At 42.1% G+C, this 16287-nt stretch overlaps 2 protein-coding genes across 4 annotated transcripts in view; one reads left to right on the top strand and one right to left on the bottom strand.

Moving 5' to 3' along the window:
* Positions 1-150: 150 nt before the first annotated feature.
* arl2bp (ADP-ribosylation factor-like 2 binding protein) lies at positions 151-2786 on the top strand. 2 transcript variants are annotated; one of them, XM_084477027.1, is made up of 7 exons: positions 151-207; positions 481-550; positions 686-747; positions 1243-1349; positions 1575-1660; positions 1973-2069; positions 2415-2786. In XM_084477027.1, exons 1-7 carry the CDS (start codon positions 189-191, stop codon positions 2514-2516), a joined length of 543 nt encoding a protein of 180 aa, XP_084333153.1. In that variant the 5' UTR covers positions 151-188; the 3' UTR covers positions 2517-2786. The 2 variants fall into 2 exon arrangements, with proteins under 2 accessions (XP_084333153.1, XP_084333152.1); XM_084477026.1 differs by having other exon boundaries at positions 1557-1660.
* A 496-nt stretch (positions 2787-3282) lies between these two features.
* Positions 3283-16287, bottom strand: part of pllp (plasmolipin) — a 23462-nt gene continuing 10457 nt past the window's right edge. The window contains exons 1-5 of one of the 2 annotated variants that reach the window (XM_084477057.1): positions 10685-10778; positions 8249-8605; positions 7005-7178; positions 5584-5703; positions 3283-3936 (exon numbers count right to left, since the gene is read on the bottom strand). In XM_084477057.1, coding sequence (XP_084333183.1) covers positions 3829-3936; positions 5584-5703; positions 7005-7178; positions 8249-8413 — 567 coding nt within the window. In that variant the 5' untranslated portion in view covers positions 8414-8605; positions 10685-10778 and the 3' untranslated portion in view covers positions 3283-3828. Of the gene's footprint in view, positions 3937-5583; positions 5704-7004; positions 7179-8248; positions 8606-10684; positions 10779-16287 lie in introns of those variants that run through there. The other variant, XM_084477056.1, reaches the window with a different exon arrangement.

Genomic DNA, 16287 nt, shown 5'->3' with positions numbered 1-16287 from the left:
ACAATCCAACACGTAAAATAAATATGATTTCTAAATCTGCTGTCTACATGCTGTGGAACGTTTTGAGAGGAGAGCGTCACCCGGAGGAAAAAGTACGGACGTACATGCTTTACTCGTTTCCTTGGCAACAGAACTGCGTGCGTGCGTAATTAGTCCACGGCGTTTTTTCAAATTGCGTTGAAGATAAAATGGATGTCAAAGAACTTGGTAAGTGAATGATGTTACTTGATTCGCCTATATTTTGAAATTGCCTACATACTGGCTAAGGTGAAGAGCTTATGTAATGCCTTTCAGCATTGCTAACGTTAGCAGGTATGCTAGTAAACACGATGAAGAATGTTTACGTTTGGATAATTAATGCTTCTGTTGTGTTGAAAGAAGAGAGGTCATCATCACGCTCTTCGTTACCCCTACTAGTGTGAATCCTTCTCCACGGCTGTGACTAGCCTCTGCTGTTCACTTAATTGCTCTTCATTTCAGATTTGTTGGATTTTGCGGATAACATGGTTGAGATGGTGGAAGAAGACGAGGAAAACTTTGCCCTTTCTAGGTAGGCCTACGTTTCATGTCGTTCCTAATATGTAGGCTATGAGAGCCTGTTCTGTCTGTATGCTGTGGTAGATGTACAGTCAATGTATTGCGTGCACCATTTGGACATGCCAGTGCGTCTGTCCTTATCTTCCAGCTCGTCCGCAGCAGACGCTGCCTTCGATGCCGTCATAGGGAGGATAGAGGACATCATCATGGGTCAGATTTCTCTCTCCCAATTGTAAATAAATTCAACGAGCCAGTGTTACACGAATGTCTTTGACCCTGTTGGTCACACCTATCAGTGACACACATCAGCTGAATACCGGTCAGAATGCCTCATAGAGGTGGTCAGGGTGTTCATGAACACATTCCTTGTGTTGGGTTAATGTAACTGCATTCCTCACAACATCCCACAATACATTCATCACTGCGTAAACATGCTGTCATGATGGAAACAACACCACTCATTCACTCCACTCAGAAATTTATTTCTGAGTGCGTTTATTTAGGGGCCTTATATTGGTGTCAATATGAATAGCAGTGGACTGTGCTTTAATAATGTAAAACAACAGCTGCCAAGGCAAGTTAAAAGGGCATGGGTGTGTTCCATAGTTGCCAGCCGGTATCCACACTCTTGTGTACTCCAGCCAATGTAACTGGACACCAGGTATCAGATCTGAACAGGGTCTCCTTGTCTCTGGTGGTCCGCAGAGGGGGAGTTCCAGCAGCTGCAGCGGAGCTTCATGGACAAACACTACATGGAGTTTGAGGACTCGGACGAGAACAAGCTCAGCTACACGCCCATCTTCAACGATTACGTAAGTAAGCCCCTGTCGCAACTGCACCGCAGGTCATCACAGGCTCTTACTCAGAACCCACGCCCGTGTTTGAGGAACAAGGGTCATCTATAGGTCTGTGTGTAATCTAAAGGTCTGTGTGTAATCTGGTTTACCGCTTGGCTGGCTGTTTGTTCACCACACTATAATTGGTTCCGGTCAGAGGTTGTGTTTTTCCCCGCTGATTAGGGAGGATTTTGTTTCCAGGTGGACCTGCTGGAGAAGCATCTGGAGCAGCAGCTGATGGAGAGGATCCCTGGCTTCAACATGACGGCCTTCACACACCTTCTGATGTGAGGCTCCCATTAAAACCTCTTTCTGGAACAGACTCGGATTTTCATGGTGGGGCTGAAAATAAGTCTGTGTGACAGAAAGTAAAATCTTTATATACTTGTTTGATTGATCCTGTATGACTATAATATCATTTTTATTATAAGGCACCTTGCATAGTGAATGTGGGTATATGACACCTCACCCACTGCCAGGATGAGGACCAGGCATAAAATACAAGGGACAAGGACATATAGGGTGTGTTTCCATAACGAAGCACTAGGTGGCACACTGGCCGATGTATAACTCAGTCCCACCTTCCCACATCTCTCCAGGCAACATAAAGAAGAGGTGCCTGTGGATATCTTCGACATGCTGCTCAGCTTCACTGACTTCTTGACCTTCAAGGAGATGTTTCTAGAGTACAGAGCAGTAAGTGATCACCTAGATCCAAAATACTGGGTGACTATTGATCAATGCTGTTGAACATCAAACAAATGTTTTCAATATGCCCAAAATTGTATACCTGTATGCCTGCTGAAGTAGTGTTCTGATTCCAGTTTAGCATGAACCGTCATCTTAATACCTTAATATATATTTTAAGGTTAAATATATAAATATAAATATGAGCTACTTTTAAATAAACATTAGGGAACATATTAGTAATTACGTCTTTACTATTTGTGTGTGTGTGTGTGTGTGTGTGTGTGTGTGTGTGTGTGTGTGTGTGTGTGTGTGTGTGTGTGTGTGTGTGTGTGTGTGTGTGTGTGTTTTAAGGAGAAGGAGGGGAAAGGGCTGGACCTGAGCCAGGGCCTGGTGGTCACCCCTTTGAGTTGCACAGGATACAGCAGACATATTGGATCAACCGGAACATCGTGACACACGTAGCAGGCTGGTCCCAGTGGACCCTTTTAGTTGCACTACATGAAAATTGTTTGGCTTTGTTTTTTGGCTATTCCATCCTGATAACTGGTTACAAGCATTGCTTGAAAACAAGTGTTTTATAGAACTCACAAAATGCTATGCCGTGCTCATGGAAAATACTCGCTGGAATGTGAGTGAACATGAGGTGTCAAATGTGGTGGCTGTAATGTTTGATGTGATATTCACATGCATTTGTGGATTGATCAGCAAGTGTTGGAAATGTACTTATTTTGTTCAAGATGAAAACGTGGCTTACACATCAACCTAGATAATGTAATAGTAAGATGTATGTTGTTAATTTGTATTATAGATATTTGTTATTTGTACAGGTTATTTTAAATAAAGATGTCTTTCAAATAATCATGTACAAATCTTTCCTTGTTATGCACAGTAAGTAAGTACTGTTACTCTTAAGAGTACTGTCACTCTTACTGTGTATACACACAGTAAGAGTGTATTACTGAGTGTCTTACTGTGTATACACACAGTAAGAGTGCCTACATTGTATTCATTGTTTATCTAAATGAACAAGACCTATTTTGGCTTATTGGGCACAAAACTATAATAAAAGTATATGCAATTATATCAATAAAAAAGGTTTTATATTTGCTTTGAAATACTTACAGTACTTTGAAAATGTACAGTACCACAGAATAAACATCTAGAATCATGATTCATTATGTAAACATCTGTACAGATTGTTCTTTTAATTGATAACAGTATACAATAAGGGTACATTAATGAACCATTAATTTCAGTTAATGCCATTAAAAGCATTAACAGTGAATTAACATTTCATGTTTACTAATGATCATGTTAACCAAGGTATTAATTTATATTTAATTTGGTTAGTGTTAACCCTGACCCACCAACCCTCACCCCTATGCTAACGCTATATAATAATGCTCATTACTGCTTTAACTAATATTAATCAATGGTATAGTAGTTAATGTACCCTTATTGTAAAGAGTTTCCTTTTACTTTGTGATTGAGGGTCTGAGTAAAGGGTTAAGCAAGGTATATTACACATATATTATTACAGCAGAGAAATGCTTCATTGAGCAGTTCCACTTGTAAACAGTTGCATATACCAATGATTAGAGCTGTATGTATTGGTTATGGAAATTTGTGTAAAAGGACCTAGGCCTTCACCCTTCCAGATAAGGTTCCCTCAGATACCAGTCAGACTTCAAATAGTTTTTCCTTTCTCTATATTTTCTTTTAAATGTAATGTCATATGAGTGAAGGAGATAGTGTGTCTTGGGTTCTATGAGGGCCCAGTGCCTGATGCAGCATTTCCGCCGTCTCCCCTCCAGTCCAGGTAGGAGAAGTAAGCGCTGGCGCCATAGGCTACGGTCGACACCGCCCCAAAGAACTGAGAGGGGAGAGAAAGAGAGACCACAAGATGAATGACATGAGTATCAGGTACATTGTATCACATTTAAGAATAACATTTTAAAAAGCCCTTCACAACCTCTTCACAAGCAGGTGGATGATGAGATAATAGTCACATGTTTACTTATATAAAAGGTAGATAGTAAAGTAGGCTGCTGTGGCCTGTTGTGCTGGGCCTACGTTTTTCACCAGTTTTTTTTTTTTTTTGTAGTTGGTCAAGGTGTAAACGGATATGAACTCTGTACATTGGCACCGATAAACCACCAACCACTCTCTCTTTATTTATTTCTCTCTCTTTCTCTCTCGATCTCTTTCTCCTGGTTGTGTTTCTGTCAAACCGAAACACAGCCTTTGTATACCGCAATGGCCATTTCCTCAATTTTATCTTCTGCCAACTGCAACCTAATTTTATGCAAACTGACACAAACTGTGAGACATGAGAAACAAAAACACGAGAAATGAGACACAGGACACAAAATATGAGACATGAGACATGGGTCACAGGACATGAGAGACAACATGAGATACACAACACAACACAATACACGAGACAAGACATAAACAACAAGATATGTAACAAGACATTAGACACAAGACACAAAACATGCAACGTAAGTTCAGTTCTTCAGTTTTCTCCTTAGAAAAACGCTTGTATAAAGTTGTGTTTTTAATAAGTTGCTACGGTTTCACAGCCTTTGAATTTTGAAATGGCTGTATTCTCTCTCTATCATTGTGTGTCTTAAGTTTGTGAAACTGCCATTGTTTTTTATGCAAGCAGCGTAATGAGCACATAGTTCAACAGCCAGCTTTGTCAAAAGATCTGTGGTTGAATGTTTGGATGTTTCACTTCTAAAATGTCCTCACCACTTCCACCCAGGTGTTTCCTATGAAGAAACACACCTTTGCTACACAAACGTATGTGCCCTGGCATTTGTTCTACTTTCAAAGATAACCATTAGGCATAAATGATCAATAAAAGGCTTGTTTTCTCTCACTCTCTCTCGTGTTCGAATTTTGCAACGGCGGTCTTTTCCTCCTTCACTCCATGCATGTCTTAAGTTTGTGAAACTGCATTGTTTTCTATGCAAACCCTGTTATAAGCACGCACATAGCCTAACAGTCAGCCTGGTCAGTAGATTCCAGGTTGAATGCTTGGATGTTTTACTTTTTTTTCTTTAATTTTTACATCACCACTTTTTGCCAGTAAAATTTTTATTTGAATTCAGAATCTTTCAGAATCGTCAGGGACCCAGGTTACCTAACAGGCAGTGACATATATGAATGGATTTGAGGTTGAATGCGTGGCTGTTTACCTTTCTAAAATGTCCTCACCCACTTTTGCAAGGTGTTCCTTCCTTAGTTACACCTTTACTACACAGACCTTTGGACTGGCCCTTTTTACCTTTCAATGACAAACATTAGGCATTTGATCTGATACTGGTCGCACAGAGGCCTGTGAGGGAGAGAGAGAGCGAGAGAGGAAGCGAAAGAGAGTGAAAGAGAGCGAGCGAGCGAGCGAGCGAGCGAGAGAGAGAGAGAGAGAGAGAGAGAGAGAGAGAGAGAGAGAGAGAGCCTATGTGTGTGTCATTGTTTAGGAGTGTAGGAGTGTAGGTGTTATCTGCCTTACTGCAGCGGCTCCAAAAGGTCCATGAATGTATCCGACGAGCCGATATTGGTGGACAGACGCTGCATTGGCCAGGAACGCCGTCAGACACAGAATAGCAGCTACAGCGTGGTACAACATCACCTGTGAGAAATGATCAAACTATTTGCTTTAAACACCCAAACACACCCATTTTACTTCGAGTTTCTGGCTTTGATGTTCAAATCTCCTCTTCTTCTCTTATTCTTACCTCGTTGCTCTATGTCCATATATTTGCCCTCTTGCCCTGCTCTAGCCCATCATTGTAACACACATCAACAACATTTCATTGACCTTCTTGCTTGCTAGTACTTTTTTGTATTCTTATTTATAGGGATGCACTGATGCCACTTTTTTACAAACCAATACTATACTGATACTTTTATTTGTGTACTTGCCGATACCGAGTACCGATACCAATATTTTCTAGATTTGGTCTCTATGAAAGAAGTGCAATTAATTTGGCAGTTGTTGGAAAGGAAAATGCTATGCAGCTCTTTGATTGGTGGTCCCGCTATAATTTCACAAAGGGTCGAGTAATAGTAATTCAGTGAGACTAATTTCAAATGAGCTAGCTAGCTTATTCACAAATTATTTGGTTTACTTCACGATGGCAGCCGCCGTGAGTAATGTAACCGCTAGTGAGGAGGACATTGTTTCTGATTTATTATCTACGCCGTTTTCTAGGTTAACTTTTAATAAAAAGTTGGAGTTAGTCTGAACAGGAAGACCCACACCAGAGCTAAAATTGGTTCAGAAAACCAAAGCTTTTGAAAGGCATTTCAACTCCACCAACTATACGCGATACCCGAGGATGACGGGATCAACCAAGGAGCAAAAGTAAATTAAATTAAAAGCAAAGGATCAGTCGCCATCAACCACTTCATCCAAAAGGACAGGAGGATGGACTTTTTTTTCAAGTAATGTGATCATCAAAGGGTAAGTTATTTAAAAACGTATAAAGAGAGGGCTAGAGTTAGGCTGCGCGTGGTTGTGTGTGTCCGGCGTGGATTTGTGTGTCGGGCGTGGTTGGAGTCCACGGACCTGCTCCCGAGGGGGACACAGATCAGAGTTTCACTGTTTCGTTTTAGTGTCGTTCCTTTCCCAGGGCTCGAGTTTCGCCTCGATCAACGTTACCGTATGACAACAATAGACGCGCAGTCATTGTGCTTTTTATTTTATTTTTTTTCCCATCATAATCTTTTCCGGGAATCAGGAATTAGTCTTGATCAGGTTCAGATTACTGACGGTGGTATCGGTGCACGGTATCGGCAATTAAAAAAAAAATACGAGTACGAGTATTTTAATGAAGTATCGGCCCGATACCCGATACTGGTATCGGTATCGGTGCATCCCTACTTATTTATTTCTCAAGGCTTGAGATGAGACATGTGAGGGGCGTATACCGTCAGGGGCCAGGGTACAGAGATGAGTTTACTCTGGAACCCGAAGAGGATCAGGCAGAAGAGCAGGGTGGTGAGGAGCCACAGGGTGACGGCCACGAACATCACCCAGCCGTACGCTGGCAGTGCCCAAACATAGACGCTGGCTATCAGCGTCCACTGGAGCAGGCCTGACACCTGGTGAGGTAGAGGGGAGGTGGAGGGGTGTGGGCAGAGGTGTTGAAGCACAAGGATGAATACGGAGTATTACATGTCTCCTCCACCACACACACACACACACACACAAAAACTAAAACACACACACACACACACACACACAAAAACAAAAACACCTAGACATACACACACACACACACAAACATACACACACAAAAACAAAACACACACACACACACCCACAGCTGGCGCTATCATTTTCTGTTGCCGTATGTAAATTAATGGTCTATTATTTATTTCAAGATTGTGTTTCAGTGTGTGCACTCACAGCAACGCAAGCACACACACACACACACACACACACACAAAGGCAGGCTGACCTTTACAAGACCCCTAGCCTAACTTTTAGCTCCACATGTCCTACATCTACAGTAATTCTGTTTCCTGCATCTTGCTACATCTAGCTTCAAGTGTCCTACATCTAGCTTGCTGTATCCCACATCTTAAGTAACTCTGCATCCTCCATGTGTCCTACAGCTAGATCCATGTGTCCTAAATCTAGTTCCCTGTATCCTACATCTAGCCCTCTGTATCTTAGGTCTTGCCCTCTTTATGAGGGCCTTCTTGGATATGGGGACAGGCTCTTGTTCCCTTTACTGCATTACAAGAGCGATTAATGGCATACCTTAGAGGGGTGTGAGAGAAAATAGCAAGGGCCTCAAGGGGGCAAAGATCTACCTGTCGTTAAGCCACTCACGTGACAGAGCAGGCTACTTGTGCACCAGCTGCCTTGGCAAATGGATGGGGTGACTCAGAATAGAACATAGCTTCTATCATACAGAATTAAGGAAGTAAAGACCTTCCTCTGAAGTATATTTGCATTCGAGATGGTTTTTGAATTTTTAAATCTGGCTTCTTTACTGTTTTTTATTTTTTTATTATACATATTGAGCTGTAAGGAGAGCAGGAAGCAGAACAAAACAAACAAATTAAAAAATGACATGCACCACGCAGAGCAGCATGGGGCACTGGGGCAGAGGTGCAGGTTAGTTACATGTAGATGATCACATTTTGGAGATGAAGTCACTCACTATTTCCACCAACATGAGAATAGCAGGGATGCTTCTGATAAAGGACAGGTCCATGCTTGTGGATACGCCAGCAGCCAAGCCTCGCAGACTGTTTCCCCCCTGCTGACCGCCGTCTGACTGGGTCGCACTGGTCTCTGTGGTCACCTTGGATGGGAACTCTGCCATCTCTGCAGGTGTGTATCTTTGCCCAAATAATTCCAACAAAAGGAGATAATCTTCTTTGCAGATGGGAAACACTCCTCAGATTAAAGTAAAATCTAAAATCTTAAAATCTTCTGTAAAAATCTCTTGAAATTCTGCTTTTCGTCCCCATGCGGTGGAGGAAGAGATGAAAGGAGCACCTTGCCCCAGCTCTAGCTGTAGGAATGGATTTCGAGAAGTCAATACTTTCTAGAGAAGGTAAACGTTAAAAAGAAAAACTGCCCCTTTGACCAAATCACATCTGAATGAGCACACAAGTAGATTGGGAAAGTTGAGAAGGTTTCTGTTGAGATCAAAGTCTGCTAGAAGTATCCTGTATCCAGGGAAACAAGCACAATTAATTTGAGTTTATAGAGAAAATCCAACAAAGTAGTGCACAGGTCAGTAGCTGCACCTCTCAGTGTCAGGTGCTTCACCAAAGGTTGTGGGAGTTTTCTATCTCATGCTCTTTGAATGTATCTTCACCTTTTTTCTACTATCCCCGCCCCTGATAAGGCCCTAGAGGCTTGTGTGTGTGTGGGGGAGGTGGGGGGAATATGGGTTGTACTCACGTTGCATGACACACGACATACAACCGGATTCATTGCCAGACAGTGTTGCCTTAGTTACAGTGTCTGCTACTGATAGAGTGGCGACTGATACATGCCCATTCTACCCGTTTAGGACACAGGGATACCGTTTACTGAACCTCAAACAATAGAACAATTATCAAGGGTTATTATTAGCAGTTGGCCTCAATTAAAAAGATGACAAATTATAAATAATATAAAGCTCAGATTTCATTTTTGCATCGAGAAGCTGATATGACAGAATGCATTTAGCTGAAATTAGGCCTCCTAGTAAAAATATTGTCTTAGACAATATTGACACAATATTGGTGTCAATATATTAAATATATTATCCCATAGACATTTGACCGAGGGAACCGGAGCCTCGGAGGCGGGATTTATTCTTCAGAGGTCTAGTCCCTGACCAATCAGCATTCATTAGCAGAATGCTAGCGTGTACGGCCAATAACGGCCCAAACTGTAAGAAATCGAAAGGACATAAGTACTCATTCATTCGACTTTTGAACTATAATCTATATTGAACTTGCAGAATCTACAATACAATCTGTGATATTTCAATGACAAGCAGGTGAAAGAGATACATTTAGCCATCTAGCCCCATAGACGCCCATTCAATCTGCACTCATTCGATCACCCCCAGTGGAATTCTAATGGAACTGTGACCAAGTTTGATACAATGGGGCTCAATAGAGCAGTAGGGCCGAGCTCCATGAGTGACCAACGACGTGCGTCGCGACCTAGGTCACTTTGGTCGCTGTGTTGGTCGCTCGTCTGGCTGCTTTTGGTCGCTCGTCTGGCTGCTTTTGGTCGCTGTGGTCACTGGCAGGCTTGGTCACTCAAAGTCTCTGGGTGGTCGTTAATCAGTTAATTTGCATGTTATTAACGTTTTTTGCACAGTTGAAGTACCAGAAAGCCATGATCTCTGGCTACAACTAAGCTACAACTCTTTATTGCTAATATTATTTTAATATTTTTCTATTGAAGTAGGCCTACAATTTAAAATTATGTAATCGTTGCTTTATCAGTATCAATAAAATCTATTAGTTGCAAATTGCGGCATATTCAAATAATGTATTTTATATATTATATATAGCCTATTTGTTTTGTTAAATGTCATATGCCTAATAAGATACATTATGTACAAAGTTCTCAGTTATAGAGTAATATAGTTTAATATCAGTGTAACAGATGCCAAATAAATGTTAATTAAATGCCCCAGCGGTACACGTGGTAGTGACGCTAGGTCAGTAATCAAGAGGATGATAGTTCTATTCTCTCCTCAGTCAGATTTATTTTTGCTCTTTTAGTCAAATTTATTGACGCAATCAACCTCTTTCATTTTAACATTTTAGTATGATTTTGTATGATAGCATGATAATTATACAACGTAATGACAGGCTGTGACGCCTGGCTGGTGTCGGCTGACTGGCTGTGACGACAGCCATGGCTGGCTGCTGGCTCTGGCAGGATGGCCGACTAAGTCGCAACCATAAAAACGTCACGACCCTTTTGGCGGCAAATAGGTCGCAGCCAACCAGAGGTATGGCTGAATGAGCGACCTGGGGCTGTGGCAGCCAGACGCTGCTTTCACAACCAAAAGCCTATGTTATCAGTTAACGTCTCATTGAACAGAATAAATATAAGTGTCAGTATAATAAAAACCAACCTGATCTCACAGAAATGCGTGAAATGACCACGAACACCTAGTACCAGATTCCGTGCTCCTTTCACGTAATGTGTTAAAATTACGTGAAAAGGAGCACGGAAACAGTCTCCACTGAAAGCCAATGAGTCCAAATTCCGTGAGATGGCCACGCAAACCGTGTCGTGGTGGATGCACGCATTTTCAGCTTCAAAGACGTCACGCTGTGGGTGGTGTTTCAGATCCCGGAAGTGCAAATGTAGACTAATTGATATTGTTCAAAAAGATCGGATTATTAGCCATAACGCTGTAACCATCCAAGACAGACTGTGTAACGATGGTATGTGCTTCTTTCGAGTCCAAAAGCCCCGTGTAATATCAACTTCATTTTAAGAAAACACATTTTATTGTCAATGTCATATCACGGAGAAGCACTACATTACCCATAATCCTCATGTTTATCTGTGACCAGCAAATACAAATAAAACAAATTGAGCTTTCATCATATTTTCTTAGTAACTAAAATGTCCTTTTTGTTTTCCACATTGAATTTTCATTTTTAATTCAATGAGTGAAATTTTCTTTTCTTTTTTTAAATCTGAAAAACACCGGCGTTGCCTGTCGCCTTGGTAACGCCGGCGTATCCCCCAAAGGAAACACACACACACACACACACACACACACACACACACACACACACACGCACGCACGCACGCACGCACACACACACACACACACACACACACACACACACACACACACACACACACACACACACACACACACACACACACACACACACACACACACACACACACACACACACACACACACACACACAATGCATTTCGCTGCTACAACAACAAAAAAATACAAAAATATAAATTAATATAAATTAATACAAAAATAATTATTAATTAATATTAATAATAACTAATATTATTACTTTCAAAACATTGGCCAAAATTAAACACAGAGCTGCCAACTCTCAGGGTTTGACCGTGTGACACGCGCCTTTGCCTGCTTACACACACACGCACACACGCCACACATCCAATTTCTCACGGCAAAAAAAAACAAAAACACGCGTCCGTCCACCCCCCGTCCACCCCCTCAACAATCCTGATCGCCCCTCAACAATCCCGACCCTTAAATAAATAAATACATATATAAATATGTAGGGCAGGCAGCTATAACGCTATGGTTCCCATCGACCACACGACCTGGCCATTATTTAATTTTCTGTTTTATATATTAGTAGGCTATAGGCTATTATTATCCCGAAAATATTGATTCTAGGTTCCACGTTGCAAACGATTTCATGAGTTCAAACATAAACATTCATTGTAACATAACATTCATTCATAGATCGGCTCCAAACCACGTTAACGACGTTAAGCCACCAGAGTGGTGGTGACGTTATATTATTCGCGTCGACAGCAGCGAACAGCTGTAGTTCACAAAGTGGCCTCACACAAAACCTAACATTATCAAACTTCTTCTCGAACATTTTTAGTTTTCTTGGCATGAAAAATTATCATTTAAATCCACAAACAACATATGTGTAATCCAGGGCATATAAAGACTGGGACTCGAAAATAATTACTTTCTCTCCATTGAAACCCATTCATATTTTTCGATCCCATAGGTCGGGCTCTACCTGAAGGGGCGTGACTTCGCCACTCTATAGAGAAGAGCCGTGTAATAAATAAATCAATAAATGTATTTATTTATTTATTATATACGGAGACTTCCTTGAAGCAAGGAGGATGGTCAATGGTCAGATACAGATCTTGTTATAACGATAATTGAATAAAAGCTATGGTCTACTTATAATATTATAACTAAATAATTGTATATTTATATATATATATATGATATATAATATATATTGTAAACCTCATAGGCATATAAAGACTGGGACCAGAAAATAATTACTTTCTCTCCATTGAAGCCCATTCATATTTTTCGATTTCAGAGGTCCCGTGGGCTCTACCGGAAGGGGCGTGACTTCGCCACTCTATTAAACTTACTCATACGTTATGGTCATAGGCTGGCGCCAGACTAAACAGCGCCTCCACGAGTGCCGCCGAGGTAATGACACCCCAGTTGTGAGGGGACATCAATGAACTTTGTTTTGACAATAAAATGTCTGCTGACTTCAGTGGCCATTAGACCTTCAGCCAGGGTGCATCTTGGGATTACTCTGTGAAAATTGTGGGTCTCTGGGAAAAAGCCAGCCCTAACCCTAACCCTAACCCTAAACCTCAGACCCCCCCCCTCCATGCCCTTGGCGTCCGACCGGGCCAAGTTTCGGTGTGGGGGTCCCAGTTATGCCCTAGAATAAGGTATTCAAGTTTCAGGGCGGTAGGACCTTCCTATCTCAAAAACTGTCTTTCCACCACATTCTGACGCACTAGGTCTTACAGGCAACACTTCTGAGAGGCTTTGTCCAAATAACAGTCCATTTCGGAAAACTTTTTTTCTCTAAGGGCTAGAAATCCAAATCTCGGATATGTCGTTCTCGGGACCCCGGGAAGTGTGCGTGTACATTTTGGAATCTCTAGCTTGCTCGAAAAGGTGGGAAAAGGGGCGTGACCTCCAACAGTAGAGTAAATGTACATAAGACAGAGGTTAGTTTCTAGTCCCCATTTTTTGTGGGATGGACGTGTACATTTGTGGCTTAAGGTGTGTAGACACAGCTGGTGTGTCTACAAGTGAAGTCTGGGGTCAAAAGGTCAAAAGGAGCCGGCACCACGCCGCTTATGAGATAACAAAAAGTTAATGTGCATTTCTCTCATAACTTTTTGTCATTATTAAAGTGACGCCTGATTCTCAGATATGCATGTTGGATGGCTAGGGTGTAGGTCTGGGGAGAACTTCAGGCCAAAATCTTGCAAGCGAGCCGGTGAGGTGCAACAAGATGGAGCACTTGCTGAGTTATTTCTTGTAGGGCTGCACCCCTAGGTTGATAATGATATGTGTCCTTTGAGACCCCCTTTGATATAATATAGCTTACTTGTTAATGTCCTTGACTCAGTCACCTATTGCATCATTTCCTTTAAGGCTTCGGCCTCCTAATAGATCATTTCATATATATGAAACCACCACTGGGACCTGACCTGGCAACAATTTTCCATATCCATATGGGGATGGGGGGGGGGGGGGTGGTTCTTGTGGACAGTAGGGGTGTACACTAGACATAGGAAGCACACTCAGGAGGAGGAATGACCTCTCAGTGAGAGGTCATTCTCACACATATTTAATGAATTGTTTCAAATAACCCTGCCTCGTTAAAGCTTCATTAAAAAGTAACATATTAATTACAAGTCTAAACTGCAGATAATATAAACATATTTCAAGGTTTCCTTTTGAAGGAAATCTTGGAATATCTGTCTATTTCCTAACCAGCGGGTAAAAGCCAACGTTTACGACAAAAACAACCCACTTGACGGCAGCACCGTTGCCGCCATGTAAGGAGCAGAGGGGGCTGGCAACCATAGCAACCATGAGAGTCACGTGCGTATCACATGTTTAAAGCCGTTATTGTATTTAATTAATTAAATATTAAAATATATATTATATATATCATATATATAAATATACAATTATTTAGTTATAATATTATAAGTACCATATTATAAGGACCATAGCTTTTATTCAATTATCGTTATAACAAGATCTGTATCTGACCATTGACCATCCTCCTTGCTTCGAGGAAGTCTGGTGGTCTCCGTATATAATAAATAAATAAATAAATACATTTATTGATTTATTTATTACACGGCTCTTCTCTATAGAGTGGCGAAGTCACGCCCCTTCAGGTAGAGCCCATGGGACCTATGGGATCGAAAAATATGAATGGCTTTCAATGGAGAGAAAGTAATTATTTTCGAGTCCCAGTCTTTATATGCCCTGGATTACACATATGTTGTTTGTGGATTTAAATGATAATTTTTCATGCCAAGAAAACTAAAAATGTTCGAGAAGAAGTTTGATAATGTTAGGTTTTGTGTGAGGCCACTTTGTGAACTACAGCTGTTCGCTGCTGTCGACGCGAATAATATAACGTCACCACCACTCTGGTGGCTTAACGTCGTTAACGTGGTTTGGAGCCGATCTATGAATGAATGTTATGTTACAATGAATGTTTATGTTTGAACTCATGAAATCGTTTGCAACGTGGAACCTAGAATCAATATTTTCGGGATAATAATAGCCTATAGCCTACTAATATATAAAACAGAAAATTAAATAATGGCCAGGTCGTGTGGTCGATGGGAACCATAGCGTTATAGCTGCCTGCCCTACATATTTATATATGTATTTATTTATTTAAGGGGGGGGGGGGGGGGGGGGACGATCGGGATTGTTGAGGGGCGATCAGGATTGTTGAGGGGGTGGACGGGGGGTGGACGGACGCGTGTTTTTGTTTTTTTTTTGCCGTGAGAAATTGGATGTGTGGCGTGTGTGCGTGTGTGTGTAAGCAGGCAAAGGCGCGTGTCACACGGTCAAACCCTGAGAGTTGGCAGCTCTGTGTTTAATTTTGGCCAATGTTTTGAAAGTAATAATATTAGAGTTATTATTAATATTAATTAATAATTATTTTTGTATTAATTTATATTAATTTATATTTTTGTATTTTTGTTGTTGTTGTAGCAGCGAAATGCATTGTGTGTGTGTGTGTGTGTGTGCGTGCGTGCGTGCGTACGTGCGTGTGTGTGCATGCGTGCGTGTGTGTGTGTTTCCTTTGGGGGATACGCCGGCGTTACCAAGGCGACAGGCAACGCCGGGATCTGAAACACCACCCACAGCGTGACGTCTTTGAAGCTGAAAATGCGTGCATCCACCACGACACGGTTTGCGTGGCCATCTCACGGAATTTGGACTCATTGGCTTTCAGTGGAGACTGTTTCCGTGCTCCTTTTCACGTAATTTTAACACATTACGTGAAAGGAGCACGGAATCTGGTACTAGGTGTTCGTGGTCATTTCACGCATTTCTGTGAGATCAGGTTGATAAAAACATACATACAATCACATATAGCTTAGATATTGATAGACCAATAGGGTTTTTTATAATACTGTATATAAATAAATAGGCCTATCAGTCTATATTTAGTATTGTCGTCTGCCACACACCCTCCCCCTAAGCTCCGACCGGGAGGGAGCTCCCTCGAGCATCCCTCCTGGTTAGGGCATCTGCGTCGTCTCCGGCTGCGGCCTCATCTCTAGCTGCGGCCTCTTTTATGGCGGCCTCGTCTCTAGCTGCGGCCTCGTCGTCTCTAGCTGCGGCCTCGTCGTCTCTAGCTGCAGCCTCGTCTCTAGCTGTGGCCTCGTCGTCTCTAGCTGCGGCCTCGTCGTCTCTAGCTGCGGCCTCGTCTATGGCGGCCTCGTCTATGGTGGCCTCGTCAATGGCTGCGGCCTCGTCGTCTATGGTGGCGGCCTCGTCTATGGCGGCCTCGTCTCCGGCTGCGTCGTCTATGGCGGCCTCGTCTCCGGCTGCCTTGCTCCGACAACCTGGTTGGGGGCAGCACAGGAAACTGCAGCTCCTGCAGCCATGCCGACCTGTCCGGCTGTCAGCACTCCCAACAGCTCCCTGTACATCGCATGCTGCGCAATGTTTAC

The sequence above is a fragment of the Micromesistius poutassou genome (assembly GCF_964030765.1).
Source record: "Micromesistius poutassou genome assembly, chromosome: 13".
Classification (NCBI taxonomy): Eukaryota; Metazoa; Chordata; class Actinopteri; order Gadiformes; family Gadidae; genus Micromesistius; species Micromesistius poutassou.
Note: the sequence above shows the minus strand (reverse complement) of the source record. Positions and strands in the feature narration are given on the sequence as shown.

What these genes read in the sequence shown, in the direction of transcription:
- arl2bp (XM_084477026.1), top strand. An exon ending in CGCCCATCTTCAACGATTAC is followed by an intron (nt 1,350 to 1,556) that starts GTAAGTAAGCCC and finishes CCCGCTGATTAG; the next exon opens with GGAGGATTTTGTTTCCAGGT. An exon ending in TGTTTCTAGAGTACAGAGCA is followed by an intron (nt 2,070 to 2,414) that starts GTAAGTGATCAC and finishes GTGTGTTTTAAG; the next exon opens with GAGAAGGAGGGGAAAGGGCT.